The sequence below is a fragment of the Myxine glutinosa genome, chromosome 1, assembly GCF_964187855.1.
Source record: "Myxine glutinosa chromosome 1, kmMyxGlut1.1, whole genome shotgun sequence".
NCBI classification, from domain to species: Eukaryota; Metazoa; Chordata; class Myxini; order Myxiniformes; family Myxinidae; genus Myxine; species Myxine glutinosa.
This window is the reverse complement of record NC_136261.1, coordinates 153,083,238-153,110,786: the sequence shown is the minus strand read 5'-3', so window position 1 is coordinate 153,110,786 and position 27,549 is coordinate 153,083,238. Positions and strand designations below refer to the sequence as shown.

The following is a 27,549-nucleotide window of genomic DNA, read 5'->3' as shown; positions in this document are numbered from 1 at the left end:
GGCTCTGGTTTTGTTCTTCCTCTACTTTCCTGTTGCCAGCATTGTACAGTTTCACTAGACATGCTGAATGGTATTTCGCTTCCTGTGCCACTAGGTCACCCGCACTAAGTTTGGCAATGAGCTTTTGATCCTGTAGCTTGAAAGCACAGTGATTGACACGTTGTGTAAGTTTTGACGTCATTGCTTCGTGCAGCGGACTACTTTCTGTTCCCATTATGTCACAGAAGAAACATGTATCACTACTTTGATCTTCACTAGCTTGTCGACGCATATAAGGACCATCTCCTTTCTGACTGGTGCATGGTTCCACCGGTTGTAGTCTTGTCAGCCTACGAGCAGAGTACTTCAAGTGGCAGGAGTGATGCCATTTGGCACTATGTTTGGACAACGTATTTGCAATGCCATCGCCCTCATCAAGCTGTGATATATCTATAGCCACCGCTAGCTTGCCCAAGTCATGAAAACATTTCAAATTGTCAGCCAATGTGTCATAACCAGCTCCCACATCTGTTCGTTTTGATAGTGCAGGACACTGAAGTGGTGCAGTCGAACGTTCTTGACATAGCACACATATTGTCCAATCAATAGGTCCTGGTGTGTTTCGAGGTGAGGACAGCTTCTCATGTTCAATGAGCTTACACTTTTTTCGTGTCGACATTGTGGGAGCTCCGAAGGTTCAGACTTAACACCTGGATGGCATCATTGGCGCCATACATGTAGACCTGACAGAAAAGAGAAAAGAATTGTTTCTGAATACAGTTAATAGTCATATTAGAAAGTAAGCATTCACCTTTCCGACTGTTGTCATCGTGAATATTCCAAATTGTAATCCGGTCAATTGTTCGTCGATTGTTGACAATTTCGACATAAACATGCCCTTTATGCTGAAATATATGCATTTTATGAAAGAATTAATGCTGTAATTGGATTCCTTGTGTCTGAAAACATACAAAATGATGTTTTATTCATGTCTGTAGCTTGAATATTAAAGAAAATATCGGGTTTAATAGAAATTCACGGCTCGGCTGGTGGCCATCTTGGATTTTGGCCAAATATGGCCACAAGGGGGATTTTTTTCTTGGCACTATATCTGAAATCGATTATTATGTATTCAAGATGAACTGTACGAAATTTGGTGCTTTTACCACAATCTGAACAATTGTACTGATATTTGGCACTTAGCTGCCCCGCTATTAATGGGATTGGTTGTTGCATCTTGTTTATGCAATGCAGTGATGTTGGTGATTTCCAAGGAGATGGAAGATGACCTATGGTAAATGATAGGCTCGTTCACAGTTTTTTCAGTTATACTTCATCAATCAGACAACCTGTCCCATTAGCGTTCAAATAATGGAAATTCTCAAAATGTATCGGTCATTGTCTGATTGCAGAAGGCAGACTAACTACATCCTTGGGGAAGTCCCAAAAGGAGGCCAATAAGTGAAATCATTTTGGCAGCAACATAAAAAGCACAAATGATCACCTCTCATTTAAAACTCGAAGAGCAGTGTTGTACCACAATGCAATTTATAAGGAAGCAAAGCTGAATCCTTAAACACTGAAAATTAATATCGACTCAATATAAACTTTCAATTTGCATTTTTATTATCTCCGCCACCAAAGGTGGATGGTCTTTTATATGAACTGAATTTGTCACATATGTCACATATACTATGTCCCATAAACACCAAAGCGAAGGTGTTTTCACCCCTGTCTGTCTGTTTGTCTGTGAACAATATATCTCAAAAAGGTGTGGATGGATTCGGACAAAATTTGGCAGAGATGTAGCGTATGTGACAAGGACGAAATGATTAGATTTTGGTGAAGATCCGGATTCGGATTCGGCTACTAGAATTTAAAGTGATTTTTCACCATTGGGAGACAGGGACAAAAACGATACATAGCAGGATATCTCAAAAAGTTGCAGACGGATTCGGACAAAATATGGCAGAGATGTAACGTATGTGAAAAGGCCGAAATGGTTAGATTTTGGTGAAGATCCGGATTCCGATCCGGCTACTAGAATTTAAAGTGATTTTTCACCATTGGGAGACAGGGACAAAAACGATACATAGCAGGATATCTCAAAAAGTTGCAGACGGATTCGGACAAAATTTGGCAGAGATGTAACGTATGTGAAAAGGCCGAAATGATTAGATTTTGGTGAAGATCCGGATTCCGATCCGGCTACTAGAATTTAAAGTGATTCTTCACCATTGGGAGATAGGGCCAAAAACGATACATAGCAGGATATCTCAAAAAGTTGTAGACGGATTTGGACAAAACTTGGCAGAGATGTAGCGTATGTGAAAAGGCCGAAATGATTAGATTTTGGTGAAGATCTGAATATGGATTCGGATATGAGAATTATTTAATTTTTTAAGTGATTCTTCACCATTGGGAGATCGGGCCAAAAACGATACATAGCGGGATATCTCAAAAAGTTGTGAACGGATTCGGAAAAAATTTGGTTGAGATGTAGCGTATGTGACAAGGACGAAATGATTAGATTTTGGTGAAGATCCGGATTCGGATATGAGAATTATTTAATTTTTTAAATGATTCTTCACCATTGGGAGATCGGGCCAAAAACGATACATAACATAGCAGGATATCTCAAAAAGTTGTGGACGGATTCGGAAAAAATTTGGTTTAGATGTAGCGTATGTGACAAGGACGAAATGATTAGATTTTGGTGAAGATCCGGATTCGGATCCGGCTACTAGAATTTTAAAGTGTTCTTCACCATTGAGTGATTGCGCCAAAAACTATAATTTCTCATTGATAAGAATAAAAAACGATTGGGCAGGATATCTCAAAAAGTTATGGACAGATTTGGACGAAATGTGGTGGAGAGGTTGTGTGTCTGACAAGACCAAATCGATTCGATTTTGGTGAAGATCTGAATAGGGATTTGGATACGAGAATTATTTAATTTTTGAAGGCATTCTTCACCATTGAGCGAGAGGGCTAAACCGATAAATAACACGTTCAATTTGAAATTGTTTTTGTACTTGGTGACTTCAACGGGCATATTAAATGGAGGAAGCAATGCCCTTGTATTTGAGGGTTAGCAAAACATCCTCGACTCCTCTGACAAACATCCTTGAAGAATTCCCTTCTCTCATTTTTCTCTGCTACATATTCCCCTACCATCTTTCCTCGTCTCAATTTTGATTTTTAAAAAAAGATTTTGCCACAACTCCCTTTCACCTTCGACTTTAAAGGCCGCAAGTATTCCCATCTTACTGTGGGCTCAGCCAGGGAAAGCTTTTAGGCCAAGGCTTCTACCACCTGGCTGGCCAGGCTGATGTTTGAATGAAGGTGACAGGAATTTGAAAATGGTTTCGGGTACCGGTGACAACCTGCCTACTCTTCAATAAAGACACCGTGGGATATTGAACTTCCAGCAACAATTAGTGTTTGCAGGAGGGTCTTCCGGCTTCAAGTCCTTCCGATTGACAGCACACACCGATGTATCGAACCTGCATGTGAAATGCCAGTGTGACAGTTTATAGCTGGGTCTAGATTCAAAGCAGGATAGACAGCTCAAAGGTGAGTGTGCACACCTCTTGGCTACCCCGTCAGCCTATTCACTCTCATCTTCATCTCCATCAATTTTTTACCCACCCCGAATGCGAAGACATGGAAAATGAAATGGCAAGAAAATGCCTGGATAACTGTATCATCCGAATCAATACATATATGAATGAATGAATGAATGAATGAATGAATGAATTGATCGTTTTAGGCCATTTTCCCCACTAGAGCAGGGGTTAGCCTTGCGGGCCCCATGACAATCATGGTTCCCTGTTTGAGGCAATGTTTTTATGGCCGGATGCCCTTCCTGATGCCAACCCTTAGTCACCTCTTATGACGTGCAGGGATACGGTGTACCTATTCTAAACCCGGGCACACCGGGTAATCCGAATCAATACATATTCAACGTTTTTTGTAACAATAATTCCTGTAAGTTGCAATTAATTACAGTTTATATAGAAAGCAAGTGGAAAATTGTGTTGAACGTAAGGTTAGGGGAAAGGAGAATCAAGAAAAGGAGAAAAAAGGACATGATAAAAATTCAAAACAACATAAAATGTAGAAAAACAAGGAGTGGGAAAGAGATGAAATGTAAGGTACTGTATCGTCAGAGTTATTGCAGGAGTGAAGATGTTACTGACCATGAGTTTTCTTCATCCAAAGGCAAATCCAATCGGTGGATTCCTCGTCCACAAGCTGTCACCGTGATGGTACCACATACTGTGTGCACATCCGTGGATTCCAGGACGCAAGCTCCCTGAGGTATCCACATAGGCATTATAAGCATGTCTCATGAGTCATTTACAAACATACCAAGTACGGGGAAAGGATGGATGTCAACAAGGCCTGAAAAAACCTTCAAAATAACAATTAATTTTGGATAACTGAAACATAAATCTCTTCTCAGAATAAGCGATCAGAACTATTGATCAGATTTCCCTTTTTTACTTCAATAAAGATACTGAGACAGCTCATCAGTCAGGATGGTATAAAGGTATCAGACTTACCTATAAGGTGTCTCGTCTGGGTTCGATTCTCCACCTGACTATAAACTGTCCAATTGGTGCTTTGCAGACAGGTTGTCTCATCCCCCAAACGGACGTTAAACTGGGTGTCCCGTCTGCAAGCATTAGTTGGTGGACGATAAAGAACCCAGAGTGTCCTTCGTGAAGAGTATATACAAGTTATTTCCGGCACCCTAAACAAGTTACAATTCCTGTCTCAATGAGCCTCGGTTGTGTGGGAGGGAAGGAGGGACAGGAAGAGGTGGTGTGGGAGGGAACGAGGAAGAGTCAGAGGTGGTGTGGGAGGGAAGGAGGGAGAGGCAGAGGTGGTGTGGGAGGGAAGGAGGGAGAGGCAGAGGTGGTGTGGGAGGGAAGGAGGGAGAGGAAGGGGTGGTGTGGGAGGGAAGGAGGGAGAGGCAGAGGTGGTGTGGGAGGGAACGAGGGAGAGGCAGGGGTGGTGTGGGAGGGAAGGAGGGAGAGGAAGGGGTGGTGTGGGAGGGAAGGAGGGAGAGGCAGAGGTGGTGTGGGAGGGAAGGAGGGAGAGGAAGGGGTGGTGTGGGAGGGAAGGAGGGAGAGGCAGAGGTGGTGTGGGAGGGAAGGAGGGAGAGAAAGGGGTGGTGTGGGAGGGAAGGAGGGAGAGAAAGCGGTGGTGTGGCAAGGAAGGAGGGAGAGAAAGGGGTGGTGTGGGAGGGAAGGAGGGAGAGAAAGGGGTGGTGTGGGAGGGAAGGAGGGAGAGGAAGGGGTGGTGTGGGAGGGAAGGAGGGAGAGAAAGGGGTGGTGTAGGAGGGAAGGAGGGAGAGGAAGGAGTGGTGTGGAAGGGAAGGAGGGAGAGGCAGAGATGGTGTGGGAGGGAAGGAGGGAGACAAAGGGGTGGTGTGGAAGTCTGGAGGGAGGGGAAGGGGTGGTGCAGGAGGTGGTTCACAACAGGCCATCAAAATCTCACCAACGAAGGCTCTTGTGCCGTCATTGACGATAGTCCTGGTGTCATTGCGAGACAGGAAATCTCAAACCTAGTACAAAAACATACACAAAAAGGGTGCGGTTGTGTTAGTATCGTTACTTAGTATGATCAAGTCAAATGGAGTTCCAGGGTTTCCATTTACTCATGTGCCACCAAAAGGGTGCGATACAGCATTTGTGCAATAATTTGAATTTCGTCCGAATCCATCCATAACTCTTTGAGATATCCTGCTCACAAACAAACAAACAAACAAACCAACAAAAAAGATGTCGTGCACAGCACAATACTTAAGAAATCCAAATAAACAACATGTTTCCACGTTTTGATTGGTGAACCAATTAGTGACCCAATATGCAAATTCTGTTACACCTTGTAAAGGTAACATGCTGAATGGAGAAGGTGGATCAGACTCGGCAACGGTTGCTAGAGTGAGATGTGCATGGAAGAAGTTTCGGGAACTGAGTGGCGTGCTGATGATGAGGGGAGTGTCGTTGAAGCTGAAGGGAAAGGTGTATGCTGCATGTGTGAGAAGTGTTATGATTTATGGGAGCGAGACATGGGTAATGAACGTAGAGCAGCAACGAAGGCTGGAAAGGGTGGAAATGCGAATGGTTCGGTGGATGTGTGGAGTATCGTTGAGAGAGAGGAAGACAAATGATGAATTGCGAAAGATGATGGGAATAGAGCCTGTGATGGATACTGTGAAGAGGAACAGGTTGAGATGGTTTGGTCATGTGTTGAGGAAGGATGAAAGTGACTGGTTGAGAAGAGTGATGGAAATGAATGTAGAAGGAAGTAGAGGACGGGGAAGACCGAGAAAGACTTGGCTAAAGATGGTGGAAGAAGAAATGCGGGCAAAGAGGTTAACAAGGGGAGATGCAGAAAATAGGGCAAAATGGAGAAGATTGTCATGGGGACCGCAAGGCTAACCCCCGCTCTAGCAGGGAAAATGGCCTTAAAATGCCTGTTGTTGTTGTTGTTCCACCTTGTAAAGTACCCAGCCTCCAGGTGGGTGGAGATTGCACAGTACTTGCTAAAAGAACTATCATCTGTATACTGCTAGAAGACTCTATAGAATATACATGTTTGTGTGGTGTGCCTCTAAAGGTGTGTGCAGCTTCTAAGTGATCCAAATGGTGTAAGTGGTCCAAAGTGTCTAAAATGGTCTCTAAGGGTCTTAAGGCATGTAAAGATCGAAACGGTATTTTCCAAGAGTAGTTAGGGTGTAAAATAATCTAATGGATCTACGGTTCTAAGGTTCTAAGGGTCAAGGGGTCTAAGCAGCCGAAAGGATGTAAATGTCTTCAGGAGTCTGAGGGGTCTAAAGGGTCTTAAAATGTCTAAAAGGATCTATATTGTCTAAATGGGTGTAAAGAGTTAAGGGGTCTAATATGTCTAGGGGGTTCAAAAAAGTCTTAAAAGAGCCAAAGGGTCTATAATGGTCTAAGGGCCCCTTCGACCATTTTAGACCCTTTTAAGACGTTTTGACCCCTTAGACTCTAAAGGGTATGTTTATAACTTTGGACCCGCTTAACAAGGGGTGTAAAGATCTATAGGGGAAAACAGTAGTTACAGGTCTAAAGGGTCTAACAGAGTCTATAGGGTCATAGGTCGCCTAATGGTTATAAAGGGTAAAACAGGATATATAGAGTATTGGGGTTATAAAGGATCTAATGGAGTCTAAGGGGTCTAAAAAGGTCTAAAGTATAATAAATGGGATCAATGGTTCTAAAGGGTTAAGGGGTATAAAGGGTGTAAAAGCTGAAAGGGTCGAAGGGGGTACAAAGGTCCAAATGATCTAAAACATCTAAAGTGTGTAAGGGCTCTAAATGTCTACATGTCTAAATGGGATGTTCCAATAGTCCGTAATTAAGAGTCGAGGTTCAATAATAAGTAATTAATAGACAAACTCTCAGTCCAACTCAGTTCAAACAGTACGTAATTAATAGACATACACACATGGGTCGGCCACGGCTTCAACTCGATGAGGATTCACCAACCACCTGTGATTTTCGGTTATATATATATATATATATATATATATATATATATATATATATATATATATATATATATATATATATATATATATATATATTGTTACGGACCGCGGATGAGATGTTGTTTTGCCGAGCGGATGGCACCGCGGCCCTAACAGTTACCCCGACTAACCCGATTCCCGAACGTTGGCCGAATCGCGCCACAGGTATTCAATAGGGAAAAGACAAAGGCGACACGGATGTGAAGAAGAAGAAGAAGAAGACAAAAAGGTTTGAAATGCTAATAAATTTATTCCTACTATTTACACGATCAAAGTAACCAAGGAGAAGGAAGGATAATAAAATAAATTACAGAAAAGGCAAGGCGACACAGCGAAACGTAGCTTAACTATACAGGCTTAATTAATACCCAGGGACAGAACAAACAAAGACAGACTCACGCGGGGAATGATGATAGGAATGGCAGGAGGTGGATGGCTGGAGGGAGAGGAAGGTCCACTGGAACTGGGTCACGGTCGGGCCGGGAGCGGCAGCTCCGTTCCTCCGCGGCCACGGTCGGCACCGCCGTCAACGCCCAAGCTGCGGTCGTGCGAGCTGCCGCGGGACGAGCTCCGCCGGTCGAGTTAAAGCTGCCTGGTGGAGCCAACGCTGCTTGGTGGAGTTTAAAGCTGCTGGTACTGCTCGTGGTACTCCTCTTGCTTGCTCTCAGGACTCTCTCTCAATGCTTGCTCTCAGAACTCCTTCTCTCAATGCTTGCTCTCAGAACTCCTTCTCTCAATGCTTGCTCTCAGAACTCCCTTCTCTCAATGCTTGCTCTCAGAACTCCTTCTCCCTCCTCTCTGCTCTGCGCTGCTTGTGTACTGCCAACTCTCTGACGCACCTCTCTTTGCACGTCTCTCGCTTGGTCCAACCACGCACTCGGCTCTTGCGCGCGCGCTTTTATAGCGCCTCAGGCGATCAAGCCGCCGGCCTTCAGGACACGCCCCTCAGTGAGCTCGCTTCGGCCCTGATTGGTGGGCACAGGCCCTCTGACTCCACCCTTGATGACGATGGGCGGGCACGCCCTTCTTCCCCGAGCTGAGCACATGCTTAATGGCGGCAATTGACGAAAAGGGAATGTGAACGGAATCTACTCTTATTTCACCTGGTGCAATGGAGTGTCATCTTAATGGAAGACAAGGCCTTACCCTAATACACATAATAAGGAAATAAACTACTGAACAGGGGCATTATGGTGTCCTTCATGTATGCTTTATGGAACTAACTACGGGAACGCCCTTTGACCTTTATACAACACTGGAGTAAGGAGGGCGATATTTTACAACAATTTACACAATAACAACAACAAAAAAAAAAAACCATTCTCATATCCACAACAATGTGTATATATATATATATATATATATATATATATATATATGTATATATATATATATATATATATATGTATATATATATATATATATATATATATATATATATATATATATATATATATATGTATATATATATATATGTATATATATATATATATATATATGTATATATATATATATATATATGTATATATATATATATATATATATGTATATATATATATATTTAGTTAGCAAGCGAATCAAATGAAAATTGACGATTTATGTGACCTTTTGACCTATTGACCTAAAAAAACCAATAGGCTTCCAGCTTGTGATTACCTCTACCAGATGTGAAGATCAGGGTAAAGATGCGACCTTTATGTGATTGACATAAAGGCAACCATACCAGACCAACCAATATCGTCAATTTCAGACAGACAGACAGACAGAGGTGAAAACATAACCTCCGTTCCCAGTCTCTCCGTGGTATGTGGCAATTCTCTGTATGTGTATGTACACCTGATCATCATAGAATCGTAAACGGATGGGCTAACTCCACCAATTTTTTTCACTCGTGCTCCGGGTTACCCAGTGTCAGGTCATGGGCACAACACCTCCCCCTCCTCACCACTTCCCTTCCTCCACCCCCGTGGAAATGGGGAGACGACTTGCGATTTTCACATGTAAACCGAGAATAGTGCAAGTTGTTTAACCACTGACCCCTGCTGGAGGGAGCGGGTATAGACACCTTTTTCACTCCTTGAGAGAATGGGTGTTACTATCTTACTATAATTCACCAAATGTCCGTCTGTCTGTCTGTCTGTCTGTCTGTCCGTCCGTCCTTCCTTTCCCAGGTACCGCAAAAACGGCTGAACCGATCGCAACGATATTTTGGGTGGGTAATCCTGGGAACCCCTGGAGTAAAATAGGCTATATTGTTTCTCCAATATCAGCTTTGGTCTCCAGCATTTTCAGGTTTGGACTCCCGCCTAACGTTATTGTCCCGGGTACCGCACAAACGGCTGCACCGATCGCAACGATACACCTTCATGCCCATGGAGACCCCACTAGTTACTAAAAAGAGATGTCCATCACACTAAAGTCCATCACACTAATAAGCAGGCCCTCGAGCAGGGAAGGGATATTGACACAATATTTTTCTACTGATGGGAATGGTTATTACTCGTAGATACAAATGAATCGACACTGGATATAAATAACGCTTTCTATGCTACACAGGTGATTGGTGTTTCATGAGTTATAGTCTTCAAAGGAAACTAAACCCAAATACCCGATTAAATGGAAACTTTGCAACCAGCTTATACTGTGGAAGGAAAGACTAATCCGGTATTTGCTGTTCTCCTTGACAACTGGTGTAGAATTGCAGAAAAAGATTCCCTTGATGCACAGGCTGCTCATGCGTTAGACATGGCTTGTCATTAATGAAGTGAAGTGATCAAAGAGAAACTGGACACTTTCAACCAGAAAATATCTTAACTTGGGCCCAGATATAGTTGCCACTGGGTTTGCTGAATAATGTTGAAAGGTGGTGTACGCACATCTAAACAGCTCAGATAGTCAGTCATACATGGAAATTTCAGTGGATCACGTGTTTTTTTTGCAAGATGATGGAATTGAAGCGATCATTGCCGGCCTATGGAGAACGACTTATACACAGGGTTTAAAGGGCCACAGACACAGAAAATCATGTTTGGTGTAATTAATAGACTGCTTCACTTGACACTTAGTTCTTGTTCTTTTTTTGAATAAATATCTTGGAAGGAAGATATTGTCGCGTCCCGGGGGTTAAGACCCCTGGGTGACGGATGACCGAAACGAGCTTTAACTCCGAGGCGTACTTCGAACCTTGGCGGGATTGTCTTTGGTGAGCGTGGAAAAGGCCCGAAGCCTTATCTGATCGGATGGCCGACACTGGGTTAATCCGAACCCACAAACACAAATACAGGACAATGAAAATCCACAATACAAGAATGAAATGCAAAAATAAAGGATTTAAGGAAAATAAATGCAAGAGAAAAAATGCTGGACAAAATCACAGACTGGTCAAACAAGTGGAACATGTCTTTCAATCCTGACAAATCTCACACTCTTACTATGTCTCTCCGAAAAGATCGACTGGACAACCCTCCCATCTACTTTCTCAACAATCCTCTCCAAGAAGTTCTGTCGCTCAAGATTTTGGGTCTCACTATCTGCCATGATCTTTCTTGGGAAAACCACATTTCCAAGCTGGCCTCCAAAGCCAGTCGCCGACTGGGCATCCTGCGTCGTGCGAAGTCCTTCCTCGGCACACCTGAGCTCCTCACCACATACAAGGCTTTCATCCGCAGCTCAATGGAATACTGTTCTCCCCTATGGGCCGGTGCTCCTGCCTCACACCTAGCTCGGCTTCACGCTGTTGAAACCAAAGCTTTCAGAATTATTGGAATCTCCCGCGATGAAGCTATCTCTGAGGGCCTTTCACTCACTCACCGCAGGCAGGTAGGTGGTCTTTCTGTCTTCTACCGACTCCTCTCCGGCCTTGCACCCCCAGCTCTCTCTGTGCTCTGTCCCCCAAATATTCCTACAGGTCGCACAAGATCTGCCAGCAACCCTCTGATGGTTAAACTGCCGAAATCTCGGCTCTCCGCTCACCTTCACTCTTTCATTCCTCTTTTCTCCCGCCTCTGGAACAAACTCCCTCACTCCCTTCAATCCCACTCCTCCCTCCAGGTCTTTAAAACAGCTGTTCACCACCATCTCTTATCTTCCCCCATCCAAAACCTTGATCTTTTCTACCCCCGCTAATTCACCCCAGATCCACCTTGTTTGAAATTCCAACTTCTTTCCTGGAAGTCCTGGCAGTGTCCATATGTTTTATACCTCTCCCACTGCCCCCTTCCCACGCCCCCCCCCCCAAAGCCCTCGCCCTCTCTCAGATCTCTCGATGTCTCCATGTCTCTCGGTCCCTGCTCTCAAATGTTGTGTTTGTGTCCTTCCCCCTCTCTCCCCATCTTGTCTACCGCTCCCTATGTTATATGTTTTATGTGTCGGTTTGTCTTTCTGTGTGTTCATGTGATTAATGTTCGCTCTTTCACGAGCCTCGATATTGTATACAAAAAAAAAAAAAAAAAAAAAAAAAAAAAAATGACAGGCGAGGTAAAAACTATAATTCCTAATTGAGACGTCTCCATCAGACTCGTATACAAACAAGGGGAAAGATTCAACCCATCACCTCCCCATAAAAATAAATGATGTTCTTGTCGGCCGGCACTGATCATGATCACTGATCAATTATCAGCAAAGTCATGGATTCCATCATTGCTTCAGATATGAAATCTTTCCTCTTCTCCAATGGCTTGATCTCTGACCATCAATTTGGTTTCAGACCTGGTCACTCTACTCTGGACATGCTGCTTCTGCTTTCTCAACAATGGATGGAGGTCCTCAACGCCAAACAGGAAATTAGAGCTGTCTCCCTTGACATTTCACGTGCCTTCATACGGTCTGGCACCCCGCTCTGCTCACCAAACTCTCCTCCTTTGGTATCCATGGAAATCTCCACGCATGGCTGGCGGACTTCCTCTCTGGTCGTAGTCAACGTGTGGCCCTGAATGGGTTTCTCTCATCTCCTCTTCCTGTTCAGGTTGGAGTTCCCCAAGGCAGTGTTATGGGCCCTGTGCTTTTTCTGGTCTTCATCAATGATCTCTCTGACTCTCTTGAAAATCCTCTCTATCTCTTTGCTGACGACTCTACTCTCTGTCGCTCCATTCCTCATCCCTCAGATCGGCAGTCTGCAGCCTCCTCTCTCTCTGCAGACCTGGACAAAATCACAGACTGGGCAAACAAATGGAACATGTCTTTCAATCCTGACAAATCTCACACTCTTACGATGTCTCTCCGAAAAGACCGACTGGACAACCCTCCCATCCACTTTCTGAATAATCCTCTCCAAGAAGTTCTGTCACTCAATCTTTTGGGTCTCACTATCTGCCATGATCTTTCCTGGGAAAACCACATTTCAAATCTGGCCTCCAAAGCCAGTCGCCGACTGGGCATCCTCCATCGTGCGAAGTCCTTCCTTGGTACACCTGAGCTCCTCACCACTTACAAGGCTTTCATCCGCAGCTCTATGGAATACTGCTCTCCCCTCTGGTCTGGTGCTCCTGCCTCACACCTAGCTCGTCTTCACGCTGTTGAAACCAAAGCGTTCAGAAACATTGGAATCTCCCGCGATGAAGCTAACTCCAAGGGCCTTTCACTCACTCACCGCAGGCAGGTTGGTGGTCTTTCCGTCTTCTACCGACTCCTCTCTGGCCTTGCCCCCCCAGCTCTCTCTGGGCTCTGTCCCCCAAATATTCCTGCAGGTCGCACAAGATCTGCCTGCAACCCTCTTATGGTTAAACTGGCAAAATCAAGACTTTCTGCTCACCTTCACTCCTTCATTCCTCTTTTCTCCCACCTCTGGAACAAACTCCCTCACTCTCTTCAATCTTACTCCACCCTCTAGGTCTTTGAAACAGCTGTTCACCACCATCTCTTATCTTCCCCCATCCAAAACCATGATCTTTTCTACCCCCACTAATTTCGGTCCCCTTTTGTTTTATACCTCTCCCCCCCCCCCCCCCCTTCCCACGCCTCCACCCCCCAAGCCCTCTCCCTCCCACACTTCTCCCTGCTCTCAAATGTTGTGTTTGTGTGCTTCCCCTTCTCTCCCCATCTTGTCTTCCGCTCCCTCTTTTTATATATTTTGTTTGTCTGGTTGATTTGTTTGTGAAATAAATGTTAGCTCTTTCACGAGCCTCAATTCAGTATTCAAAAAAACCCAAAAAAAAACAAAAAAAAACTCTGGTCTCAAAGAGGGGAGTTGGCGTTCGTTGCCTCCAAATCACCGCGCGGGAAGCGCACCAAGAAATGGCGCCGAAAACGCCCAGGCGTGAACAAGCAGCCGACCGGCCCTTCCTCACTTCCACCGCCCAGCAAGACGGGGCTCTTTCCTCACCTGAAAAGCACCACAGTCAAGAACACCACCTCGTCCTCCGACGTTGCAAAACTTATAAAGCTCCGACACGTCTCCTCACCAGCGCACCCAAGACAACAGCGCCCGCTCGAGCCGAGAGCCAGAACGAGAGAAAATGCGACCACCTTCAACAAACGCCAGCACAAAAGAGAATGTGACCACCTTCAACGAATGCTAGCACCAGAAGAGACCAAGATGGTGAGACGGTTTCTTTTTGCTCTCCTAGCTCTCGAATGTTCCACCGCTGACGTTACACTCTGTCCAATCACCGAGCTCCCATTACAACGATCCATGGCTACGACCAATCGTCGTCTTCGGGGCGGGGCCTCACGGCCTTGCTTGACGCCCAATGACGAAGGTCGAGGCATGGCCTCCCCGTCACGAGCCGTCGGGGGGCGGAGTCTCTGTTCGGGAATGTTCGGATGGCGGGGTACCTTTTTGCAGATCGTAATGTCCGGTAATACTGTCAGGTGATTATGGCTGTTGTAATGGCGGCCCTTTTTGGTGAAATAAAAACGAAGGGAAAAAAATCACAGGGGCAATTACACACTGGGGTTTATTAATCTTACACCCTAGAACTAGTCAACGCAAAAGCCACGCACCTTATGGCGACATGCAAACACTCTTAACCTGTACATTTACCCTGCTTATGTACATCTATAAGGCTTCTTCTTCTTCTTCACGTCACACGGTCCATACTAGAACCTACACATTCTGAACTTTCCTGAGGCATTCCATGCCAATCCCTAAAAACGTAACAATATTAATTTTTTTGGTGTCATTTTGCGTTTGATTGGCTCCGCCCCCCAAAAAACGGCGACTTGATTTCCCACGTGATCCATTGGCATTACGTAATCTCAAGAATTATTTTGCTGCAGGTAGTTTTTATGATTTTGACTATCAGAGGATTCTTCATCAGAAAAATCTACATCAAATGCACTTTCTGACAAGTCTGAAGCAAGTCATGCGGCCATTATGCGTTGCGTGCTGAGAAAAAGACATTTCAAAAACAGCTCGAGAGTTCACTGATCGCCTTACCCGCGCAATCTTGAAGAAATAGGATGTGGGGACGGTCTGCGAGCGGCAAATTTGATTGGTCGAGTTGATGTAAAATGCCGTCATATTTTGTCCAAGTCCTGCAAAACGGGTTTTTGAAAGTACCAAAAAGGCGATTTGTACTCCACAGCGTTAAGGTATATAATTAAATTTAAATTATATTACAAGTAACAAGTAATACTGAGAAATGAGAATAAGAACCGAAGAAAGAAGAAGAAGAGGTTCCGTACAAGCAGTCTGGAGGTTCTTGGTTGTATCTCGATATTATTTTTTAATTCTCTGATTTATAATTTCTCTTTTCTGCTCTCTTGCCTGATTTTACTCCGCTGTATCGTCCTCCGTCATTTGCACACAAAACCGGAAGGATATAAAGCACCAAATCATGAAGAAGAAGAAGCAGCAGCAGCAGAGGAAGAAGAAGCAGAAGCGGCAGAACCAAAACAGGAGGAGGAAGAAGCCGAACAAATTACAAATTAATGCTCTGTTTACAATTGACGAATAAGTGACTTTTGACCCGACTACCCGCGTGAACAGAAATTTAGAAGTTGCGCTGTCTTCTGCCCTGCGTTTCTATGATTATTATAAAATTAAATAAATTAGGAAGGGATTATTGGGTGAAGTAAACGTTATCAATCATTCACCCGTGCAGAAGAAAACCGCATACACCGTCACCTTGGCAATAAGTGGAATGGCGGAAGTTTCCTTTTTACGTCCGAGCGCCCAGCACAAGTACGTACGGATGGAATTGGTATCGTTTTGTGTTTTACCTCCTCGACTCTGCTTTGCCTCGAATATCGGGAGGAAAACTAAGCAGCCTGTTTTGTTATACGATTCATTCCAAGTAAAAATACAGTATATTGAATGTGAAGATGACAGAAAAAACTTTTTGTTCCAAACTTACGAGCAGGTCCAGGATTTTGTTTCCGTCGAAGTAAAATCCGACAAAAAGAATGCTGTCTTGGTGGAGTTTTCACATAGATAGGACGCTATCCTTGGGGGATGCTATCGTTCTTTTTTTTTTAACCAATCGAGACAAGGAAGAGGTGAGAATCTGTATTTAATTTTTAAACCTAAAACACTGATTCATCTTCAGACAAGACAGCATTTAACAACGCAGAACCAAGCTGGAGTATATAGATTACAGTAGATCTGAGAACGAGTACGAATGAACTCACGCTGTTGAGGTATATGGATTATAGTATAATCTGAGAATTTGAACGAACGAACTCTCACCTTGCTGGGGTATATAGATTATAGTAGATCTGAGCATTTGAACAAATTCTCACCTTGCAGGTGTATACATAGATTATAGTAGATCTGAACATTTGAACCAACTCTCACCCTGCAGGTGTATATATAGATTATAGTAGAACTGAGAATTAGAACAAGAACGACTCACGCCTTGCAGGGGTATATATAGATTATAGTAGATCTGAACATTTGAACCAACTCTCACCTTGCAGGTGTATATATAGATTGTAGTAGAACTGAGAATTAGAACAAGAACGACTCACGCCTTGCAGGGGTATATATAGATTATAGTAGATCTGAACATTTGAACGAACTCTCACCTTGCAGGGGTATATATAGATTATAGTAGATCTGAGAATTAGAACAACGAACGACTCACACCTTGCAGGGGTATATATAGATTATAGTGGATCTGAGAACAAGTACAAACTCACACAGAATGACAGAACTCTTCAGGAATGTGTGGCTTCATGGAAATGAATGAACAATCCCTGAGGGCAGTCTTGTCATGTTTTTGTCTAGTTGACTCCTTTTGACTTTAAGATTACATGAAAATATTTTTTGTAACTAAGCATTTTATTTTAAACGCAACATTTGTAACGTTATTTAATTGCTGTGAAAAGCTGTGACTTACCGTTTTTACCTCCGCCACCAAGGGTGGATGGAGGTTATGTTTTCACCCCTTTCTGTCTGTTTGTCCGTCTGTCCGTTTGTGAACAAAACATCTCAAAAAGTTGTGCAGAGATATAGCCTATGTGACAAGGACGAAATGATTAGATTTTGGTGAAGATCAGGATTCGGATATGAGGATTATTTAATTTTTTAAGTGATTCTTCACCATTCCGAGACTGGGCCAAAAACGATACATTGCAGGATATCTCAAAAAGGTTATGGACGGATTTGGACGAAACTTGTTGGAGAGGTTGGGTGTCTGACAAGGAAGAATCGATTCGATTTTGGTGAAGATCTGAATATGGATTCGGATATGAAAATTATTTAATTTTTTAAGTGATTCTTCACCATTTTGATAGGGCCAACCAGGCAGAGGTTTGCTCTCTACTGAGTGCCGTTCTAGTTTTATTTTAAGTGCATTTGAAAGTATGATTGCACTAAATAGTCTCTAACTTGAACAGAATTTGAATTTGAACAGAACAGAAACTTGAACAGAACAGAACAGAACAGAATAACAGAACAGAACAGAACAGAAGAACACATTCAAGGTTTAATAAAAAACGCACCCATGGCCAAAAGAAGCGGTTCAGTTTGGCATTTTAAATATGAAATAGGCAAAGCCTAGAAACAAACAAAACTCTTTTGAATTACCCTTTAGAACACTTGAGAATTACCCTTTAGAATGGGGATCAATGGGTTAGGATTGACTGGGGTGGTGGGAGAGTTGAGCCACTCCCTATTCATGAAATGCCACATACAGTCGGTGCCTCTTATAGTTGTACTATATCCTCTCCTAACCATAATCCCTACTAGTCCGGCAGATATGTGAAGAATTGTGGTAGAATTGTGCCTTTGATGATACAAGCATGAAACTTGGCACACAGTTAGGGCATACCCTTACAGTGAAATTTGGATGTAGGGGCATTCCAGATTTCTCCTTGGCCCCAAATGGCGGCCATTTTACAAAATGGCGGCTAAGGACATATTTACCTATTATTTCAGACTTGTCATTTGTGCTGCTATTGAAACACAATGTAATGAGCATATTATAAATTGTCATGTACATGCTATGCAATACCTTCATACTGGGTTCAAAATTGGAATCTACGGTGGCCTATAAGGGGCAGAACAAATGGTTTACCATTGCAATAGACAGGACTGGTCTAGCGGTTTAATTATTTAACTTTGCATGACTATCTGATTTCTCCTGGGTGTAATTTTGGTTCAATACCTTTATATGAACAACTTTGATGTAGCTTTATGAACTTTCCTATCATAGACTAGGTGACTATAAGGAACAATGCAAGGCTAGTGAAAAGTTACGAAAGCGAATTACTATATTTATGATAATAATGTATGTATTTCTTTTTCAGATGATAACTCGACTGCACTGCACCTTCGCTCATTGACTGTAGTAGCTACCTAGATTTGGTTCCCAATTTGTATATTGATTGGATGGTGGTGGTGGATAATGCTTAATTGACAATGGCCAACAAAAATTTCAAGCTATTAGACCCCCAAAGCCCTAGTACATCTGGAACAAACATGCCTTATCTGACAGATTGGGAGAAGTGTGTGTTATGTCAGGAGGTCACCGATGAGGCCCTTGCCTGTCCAGCTGATTCCAAGCGAACCACAGGGTCCGGATACCAAACTCTTGCAGATTATCTCCTCACCTTCAGCCAGATGGGCTGCCTGCCAAAATCTCTAGAACTGTCCCGCCTGGACGATGGTGAAGGTATCCAGTCAACCTTCCAGAGCCACAAGGCTAAGTGGCATGATTCATGCAGACTGAAATACAACAAAACTGAACTGCATCGGGCACAAAAAAGAGAAACGTCTAGTGAAGAAACCGCAAGTGTCTCAAGAAAGTACACCCGTCACAGAGTACATGTAGACCACACACAGCCACAGCCTGAAAAGTGTTTCTTTTGTGACAAACCAGCGGGTACTAATTCTCTGCGAAAAGCTTCCACCTTCGACCTCGATAAACATGTCAGGACAGCTGCCCTGAAACTAGGAGATCAGGCACTTCTTGCTAAACTGAGTGCAGGTGACCTTATAGCACAAGATGCACAGTACCACGTGAAGTGTCTGGTGTCACTTTATAACAAAGCAAGGGCCACAAGCACAACACTCATGAATGAACAAGATGATATCAATCACGGTATAGCACTTGGAGAGCTAGTGTCCTACATCGATGATGCCCGCACAGATGCTCTTGTGACACCAGTGTTCAAGCTGGTAGACCTAGCAAGACTATACACCACCAGGCTGGAACAGCTTGGAACAGTCTTGACCAGGCGTGTCCACTCCACCAAACTCAAAGATCGAATCATGACATATTTTCCAGACCTAGAGGAGCACATGTCCGGTCGAGATATTCTGCTTGCTTTCAACCAGGATGTTGGCTCAGCCCTTCAGAAGGCATGTGATCACGACACTGACAGTGATGGAGTTTGTCTTGCTAGAGCCGCAAATATAGTTCGTAGAGACATGTTGAAAATGAACTCAACATTTAGTGGTTCATTTGAAGCCCACTGCCAAGAACATTCGGTACCTAATTCGCTTGTATCACTAGTTTCTATGATCTTGAATGGTCCTAACATCCAAGAGCAGTCAAGCCACTCGTCGGTATCAACACCTACTCTCACAATCTCACAACTCCTTATGTTCAACAGTTACTCACGCCGCAGAGAGAGTAGCAGTACTACCACGTCCACGAGGCACAGTCACAATCGGGAGACTCCCCTGCCTGTGTACCTGGGCACCCTTATCCACACAAAGACTCGAAAAAGAGACCTGGTTGATACTATGTTCAACCTGGGTCTCTCGATCTCCTATGACAGGGTGCTTAGCATCTCCACGGATTTGGGGAACAGAATCTGCCGTTTCTTCCAAAATGAGGGTACAGTTTGCCCCCCTGAGCTAAAAAGTGACCTCTTCACAACTGGGGCAGTGGATAACATTGATCATAACCCCAGTTCATCAAGTGCCCACGACTCCTTCCATGGCACTGGCATTTCACTTTTCCAGCACCCAAATAGCGATAGCCGTGGAGTTCAACGGGTAAACCCAGATGACACATCAACAACAGATGCACACCTGCCACAGTCATACACCATCGTACCTCCTGTTGTTCTGGGTAAATGTGACCCACCTGTACCCAAGCTAGCGGGTCCCAACAAAAGCAACTGCCAACTCATCCCTGAAGCAATGCAGATTGAGTACAGGTAACTGATTATTGTGTTTGAACTGTGGACAGTTATATGTGTACCTAAATAACCAAGACTTGTTAACTTGTGTGGACTTGTTTGTTCTTAATTGTGTTCATTATCTTGCATTTTGACAGGTGGCTGGAGCAGATGGAGAAGACAGTGCTATCTGACACACCACTTAAGGGAGACGAGACAGTATCATGGGCTGGATACCATGCCAGCAAGCAGTCTATTCCAGAAGAACCAGAGTGTAGTGTGGCCTTAACTTCATTGCTGCCTCTCCTCTCTCGCATAGACGAGAACAAGGTGGAGTTGTTTGACTTTCTAGCAACGAGGATAGCAAACATTGAGACTGACAAGCAAATCGTCACCACAAACCACAAAGAAGTTTTTTGTACACAGCCACGAGATGTTACTGGTCTTTCCCCGTGTAGTCACGAGGAGGCAGATACAAGGATACTACTCCATGTCCAAGATGCAGTCAGACAGGGCTATACCAAGGTGTCAATCCACACAGTGGACACAGATGTTTTGATCCTTGCAGTGGCAGCAACTGGATATCTTGACATCGATGAACTCTGGGTTGCTTTTGGCACAGGGAAGAATTTCAGGCACTTGGCAGCTCACGAGATGGCTGTGGCACTGGGACCAAACAAGTGCCGAGGGTTGCCATTCTTCCACGCCTTCACTGGGTGTGACACCGTGTCCTGCTTCGGCGGAAGGGGGAAGAAAACAGCATGGGAAACATGGAAAGCCTATGATGAGGTCACCTCAGCTTTCTGCGCACTGGCTGCCACACCAACCATTTCAACTGCAAATGACAACATGGATCCACTGGAGCGTTTTGTTGTTCTGCTCTACGATCGAACAAGCAGCCAGGAACATGTTAACGATGCCCGCAAGCATCTCTTCACCCAGACTGGTAGATCAATAGAGGCTATCCCACCAACGCAAGAAGCCCTCAGACAACACATCAAGAGAGCTGCCTACCAAGCCGGCTTTTGTTGGGGCCAGATGATGATTTGCGCACCTGAGCTCCCATCGCCAAGTGAATGGGGTTGGAAACAGAGTAATAACGGCTGGGGGATATATTGGACAACCCTCACAGAGGCAACTGAGGCATGCCGACAATTGATTAGATGTGGATGCAAGAAGGGTTGCAGGAAACAGTGCAAGTGTGTTAAGGCCGCACTCCAGTGCTCAGCTCTGTGTCACTGTGCAGGGGAGTGCACACGATAGTATACAGGAGGAATAACACACCTGTTACATATACACAAACATGTGGAAGACTGTTTTGTAGACTGTTTTATAGTGAAAGTCACTTCCACAGCGTTAATGTGGCATTTTCACTTCATTTCCATTGTGTTTCTGGAGTTTGCTCAAAATAGCTCAAAAAGTAATTATTTTTGTAAAGAATAAGGACCAAATAAATGTTATGTGAGTTTGTTGACATTTAATTATGATCTTACAACCTGTTTACGTGAAAAAAACATCATAGGTGTGCTTGAGCAATAAGTAAATCTAGTTTTATAGACATCGGTACTGTGTATCTTATTATCCGTAAACGGCCATTTTTAAAATGGCCGCCATTTTGTCCCTAGGAAAAGATTTGAATGCCCCTATATCCAAAAATCTTCCTAGTAGTATGCTCTATCAGTGTTCAAAATTTCATGCTTGTATCACCAAAAGCACAATTTTTTCACATATCTGCTGGGCTATACTGCCTAGCTTCTCATGCTGACACCCGTTTCCAACTGATGGCAGAGGTGTTAAAGGCGGGTTTCTAGCACCTCAAAACCAGATTGCTCCGGGCAGGTGGGGCCCGCCAGCCTTGGATGGCAGCCCATCTAGGAGAAGAACAACTCCGATTTAAAATCCCCAGCTCTGGGTTAAATAACCTGGCACCGGGCAGCAGCGATGACTTGAGCCACTCATTGGCGGATGAATTCCTTTCGGGATCAATGGAAATGTCTGACGTAGATCGAGGCACATTACTCAACTTTATGAAGAACTGGCTCTGTCTAATGTGCTTCACGTTCCCCCTGTCCCAAGAGAACGAAGTATTAATGGTCAACCGCCACACTGTGTTATGATGGCAAATATTTATGGCACCAGGGTTAGAGCCCCTGACTATCTTGGACCCATAGAACAACCCGGTGCTGATTCTCCAACTAGTATGACGCCTACCACCCAAACCCTTTCTCGGGGAGGTGGTAGGCTGAGATGCGGCGTATCCTCGGCTCCACCAATTCCTGATCTTCGACATACTAGAGGTATCGCTACATGGAATGTATAATCATTAGCCCAATTAGGATATCCGGAAGCCATGGTACATGAAATGCCAAGACTCTGAATATCAGCAGCAACCTTGTCCGAAGCAAGAATACCTGGCAGTGGACAACAGCAAGTGGGTAACTACACCCTCATCCATTCAGGAGAGTCACAGCACATCCGTGGAGTAGCCCTACTACTGGCAAGTGATATGAGCTGCTCATTGATGTCATGGCTCCCTGTTTCAGCCGTTTCCTTATGGCTCACCAAAAGCATCGACATAACACCCTTTCTTTGATTGTGGCATAAGCCCCTACTGAGGTCTCTGCGAGTTCAGAGAAAGACATATTCTATGAGCAACTGGAGTCTCTTGTAGCATTGGTCTCCCCCCATGACCAACTTTACATTTCCGGTGACCTGAGCGCATCCTCTGGCACAGATCGTACAGGATACGAAAGTGTTATCAGGAATCAAGAATCAGGCTATATGAATTGACAACTCTCTTCATATGATCTCCCTCTGCTCCTCATATAACCTATCCGTTATGGGTTCTTGGTTCAGGAGAGACATACACAGATTCACCTGGATCTCTAATGATGCTTACACCCATAAATAACTTGATCACATTTTATCTCGAGATCGTTCAATTTTCAAATCGTATCAGGTTTTTAGAGGCGCCGAAGTTCCAGAAAACACTGACCAGACTAGTTGTGGCTGATATCTGCCAACGTTCTGTATACCATCATCAAGCAAGACCTGGGTGATATTTGAACTGGAAGCTATGGTTCGTAACCCAGAGCTGTCAGCCTGATATAACATCTCCATCCAGAATCGTTTTGATGCTTTGGGCAAACTGTCAGATGACGTTCAGGAGTCTTGGCCTCTTAACTGTGATGCTATCCTCTATATCTATAGTATCCAAAACAGTCGGATTTAGTTCGCAACAGAAATGGCCCTGGCTGTCGGCTGATACCCTGGCCATTATTGATATGAAAAGGCAAGAATGACTTCAAGGAAACATCCCAGGAAGGAGGTTCCTTAGAGGTGTCTATCGAGCGAAGGCTAGGAAAGACCTTGATTCTTGGTATGAATGCCTGGCCGATGAAGCTGAGGTAGATATCCATCAAAAATACCTTAGTGCACCCTTCTGGCAATCCAGCGCATGTGTAATGGTCAAAATTCAAGTAAAAACAAAAGCAGCATTTTGATCATGAAGGCAAGTGGGACACCCTGCCACACCAATGAGGAAACCCTCAAATGTTGGAAAGAACATTTTGAGCAGGCTCTTAACTCCCTCCCTTCCCCTGCTACACACTTCCCTGACTTGGAAGAAGAGGCAACCATAGCTGGTGATGATGTCGCTGTGAGCGTGAATCCTCCAACCCTGTCTGAGGTCCGTCATGCAGTGAGGAAACTCAAAAATGGTTGAGCCACTGTGTGTGCGCCAACATCACCGCCGAACTGCTGAAATGTGCTGAGACGCCAATCTGTGACATATTACACTGGCTTTTTATAAATGTCTGGAATTGTGGGCATGTTCCAGTAGAGTGCAAAATGGTATAATAATCCCCATTTACAAAGGTAAAGGCCCCTGCTATAACTGCAGTAGTTATCGCCCAATCACCTTGCTCTCAGTCCCTGGGAAGGTATTTGCTCATGTTCTTTTGAACCGTATTCACCCCCTCCTGGTACAAACAATGTAGACGCCCCCAGCAATCTGGTTTCACACCAAACAGGTCTGCAAGGGATGCTATAACTAACTAGCCCTCCGTATTCTTGGAGAACTTCATCGGGACTTTCAGCGCCCATTAAATGTGGCGTATATAAACATTAAGGCCGCATTTGACTCTTGACCGGACATCCCGATGGAAGGTGCTGAGAGGCAATGGAGTTCAGTCATCACTTCTCAACTTGATCCGGAACCGACATGAATATACAACAGCCTGTGTTAGAGTGGACACTGACGTATCACCACCTTTCCCCACGTCTTCTGGAAATTTCTACAAAATAAAAAAAAATGAAATATAGAAATATCTAATTTACATTTAAAGTATTCAACCCCCTGAGTCAATACTTCATAGAAGGTCCTTTGGTAGTGATTACAGCTTGGAGTCTTCATGGGTATGTCTGTATCAGCTTTGCACATGAATTGCACTGAATTCAGCTTTGCACTGAATTCGGGGAGTTTTTCTCATTCTTTCTTGCAGATTTGCTCAAGCTCTGTAAACTTGGATGGAGCATGTCGGTGAACAGCAATCTACAAGTCTTTCCACAGATTCTCAATGGAATTCAAGTCCGAGCTTTGGCTGTACTGGGCCACTCAAGGACTTTCACGTTCTTGTTCTGAAGCCATTCCAGTGTTGCTTTGGCTGTATGCTTGAGGTCATTGTCTTCTTGGAACGTAAATCCTTGCCGCAGTCTGAGGTCTTTTGGACTCTGAAGCAGGTTCTCAAGGATTTACATGTATTTGGCTCCATTAATTTATTATCCCCTCTTTCCTCACAAGTCTCCCAGTCCCTGCCGCTGAAAATCATCCCCATAGCATGATGCTGCATACTTGTATCTTGGGGCTTTTGATGACGAGGTTTATTTTAGGAAATGGAATTGATAGTGTCCCTTATGGATTTGTGTTAAGATAATAGGTGATAAGATAAATAAAAACGAAACTAATAAATAAAATGAGTTATTGTCTTAAGTGTAAAAAGAAAACTAAATCTAAAAATATCTTGTATGTTATAAATAAAAATAATCGACTTTATGAAAAAGGGGTATGTTTAGTATGTGGCCCTAAAAAGTGCCAATTCATTTCTAAGCATAAAAGTGGGGGAGATATGCAAAAGTTTTTGTCAGTTAGTAAATTTACAACAACTGGAATTCCAGGGGCATTACATCTACCTGGATATTCTTTCTGTGGTCCAGGGACAAACTTGGATAAAAGATTAGATTAGGCTGACAATCCTAAACCTTGGTCTAAACCTATAAATAGGGTTGATGAAGTGTGTATGAAGCATGGTATTGCTTATGGGAAGAGCACTACATTGAATGAAAAACACAAAGCTGACAGAAATGTTGTATAATTTGTCTTTGATACAAAATCCAACGTTGAGAGAGAAAGTTGATAGGTTTATTGTGAAAAAATTGACAAGTGCTGAATTGAAACTTGGTCTTGATTATCCAGGCGTTTCACCATGGACAGAGCCCTCAAAATCTATTAAGCTCTAATGATGTCATCAAGACTGAGGAGCTTTTGGCTGATGAATTGCATAAACCTATAATCACAAAGTTTAAAAGAAGAAAGGTTTATTCCAAAGGTGTTGATTACATCTGGTCCGCTGATTTAATTGAACTAAATAATGATAAGGGATACAAGTATGCTTTAACAAGGGATACAAGTGAGATGGGTGATAAGCTGTGCCCGGCATATGCCAGACGTAGCGATTTGCATTCAGGCCAAATAATTCAATTTTGTTTCATCAGACCACAGAATCTTTTGCCTCATGCTCGGTCTTTCACGTGCCTTTTTTGCAAACTGCAGGTGTGCTGTCATGCCATTTTCTCAGGAATTGGCTTCCATCAAGCCACTCTCCCATAAAGCCTAGATTTGTGAAGTGCTGCATAGACTGTTGTTCTTCATGCAGGTTTTCCATTCACATCTAAGGAACTCTGGTTCTGTCAGAGTGGTCATTGGGTTATTTGTCACCTCCCTGACCAAGGTCCTTCTTGCCCAGATGCTCAGTTTGGTCAGATGGCTGGCTCCAGGAACAGTCTAGGTAGTTCCATGTTCTTTCTATTTGCTAATGATGGAGCTCACTGTGCCCTTTGGAACTTTCAACATGCTAGTAATTGTTTTATACCCTTCCCCAGATCTATGCCTCCTCACAATTCTATCTCGGAGTTCTATGGACAGTTTATTGGACTCCATGGTAGAGTTTCTGCTCTGAAATGCACTGTCAACTGTAGGACCTAATATAGAAAGGTGTTTCTTTCGAAATCATGTCCAATCAATTGAATTGGCCACAGGTGGACTCCAAGTTGTAGAGACTTCTCAAAGATGATCAAAGGAAATTGGATGTGCCTGAGCTCAATTTGGAGTGTCATAGCAAAAGGGTTGAATACTTTTTAACTCATCATTTCAGATTTTCATTCTTAATTATTTTGTAAAAAATTCTAAAAGAACAATTCCACTTTGACATTTTGGAATATTATATGCAAATCAGTGGCAAAACATTCTCAATTTAATCCATTTTAAATGCAGGTTGTAACACAAGAAAATGTGAAAAAAGTCAAGGGGCATGAATACTTTCTGAAGGTTCTGTACCATGCTCTATGCAGAGCGTTGGTTCTGCCGTATAAGTTGTTTGGCTGGAGTTGCAGTCCAGGGTGGCGACCCGTCCAGGATTGTAACTCTGGCCAAGAAATTGCTATGACAGAACCGATGCTCGGACATGGAGTGTGTAGGAATTTGGAACATGTTCATGGTGCCGGCTATAGTTCGCCTACTCTTCATGAAAGACGCCGTTGAATCTTTAACGTCCAACAACTAACGCCGGTAGACAGGACACCCAGTTTAACATGCATCCAAGGGACGGCACACACATTCATGAATCACCCAGCATGTGAAATACCATGGCGGTCGTTTATAGTTGGGGTGGGATTCAAACCCAGGCTAGATGGCTCTGAGGTGAGTAGACATACTTCCATGTTATATATCCTGCAAGGCCAATAAACCAGTCCATTGTTGAAAATCATGCAAATTATATCAGGGAAATAGCTTGGCAGCGCTGCATTATAGATGCTGTATCTTTTCTGCCATTAAACCTTTCTGGATTTAATACTTGGCTTCTGTTGGTTACAGAACACGACAGGCATGTTGTGCATATACTTGCATTTTATTTTTAGTCTGCAAGGGCCATTTAGTTTGGATCCTTGTTGCATACACGTGGGTGTCTTATCTGTTTCCATGGCAAGCCAATTTCACTGCCATAGATTCTTAAACCCCACATCTGCGATAGTCATGTAATCTTTTTGGAAACAGTGTTGAATTTCCCGGTGCCAATGTAAAATATGACCGATGGCATAGTTGCCATTCTTGTCTTACTGGCACTGCCGAGCTTGGCCTTCTCATGCCAATCTCTTTTTATTTTCACACAAATGCCGTCTCCAAGTGGTTAATTGCATGAATGCAAAAACCTCCCGAT

At 43.7% G+C, this 27,549-nt stretch overlaps 2 protein-coding genes and 1 long non-coding RNA gene across 3 annotated transcripts in view; 1 reads left to right on the top strand and 2 right to left on the bottom strand.

Moving 5' to 3' along the window:
* MGMT (O-6-methylguanine-DNA methyltransferase) overlaps positions 1-15,657 on the bottom strand; it is a 41,952-nt gene extending 26,295 nt beyond the window's left edge. Inside the window, exons 1-3 of the mRNA XM_068120247.1 lie at positions 15,612-15,657; positions 5,488-5,554; positions 4,182-4,297 (exon numbers count right to left, since the gene is read on the bottom strand). Coding sequence (XP_067976348.1) covers positions 4,182-4,297; positions 5,488-5,532 — 161 coding nt within the window. The 5' untranslated portion in view covers positions 5,533-5,554; positions 15,612-15,657. The remainder of the gene's footprint in view (positions 1-4,181; positions 4,298-5,487; positions 5,555-15,611) is intronic.
* LOC144892369 (uncharacterized) lies at positions 13,731-15,606 on the bottom strand. The gene is made up of 3 exons (XR_013623557.1): positions 15,581-15,606; positions 14,922-15,019; positions 13,731-13,865 (listed from the first exon to the last, which is right to left on the bottom strand). It is a non-coding gene; the product is annotated as an uncharacterized LOC144892369 (long non-coding RNA).
* DYNLT2B (dynein light chain Tctex-type 2B) overlaps positions 15,565-27,549 on the top strand; it is a 33,924-nt gene continuing 21,939 nt past the window's right edge. The window contains exon 1 of the mRNA XM_068120307.2: positions 15,565-15,668. Coding sequence (XP_067976408.2) covers positions 15,628-15,668 — 41 coding nt within the window. The 5' untranslated portion in view covers positions 15,565-15,627. The remainder of the gene's footprint in view (positions 15,669-27,549) is intronic.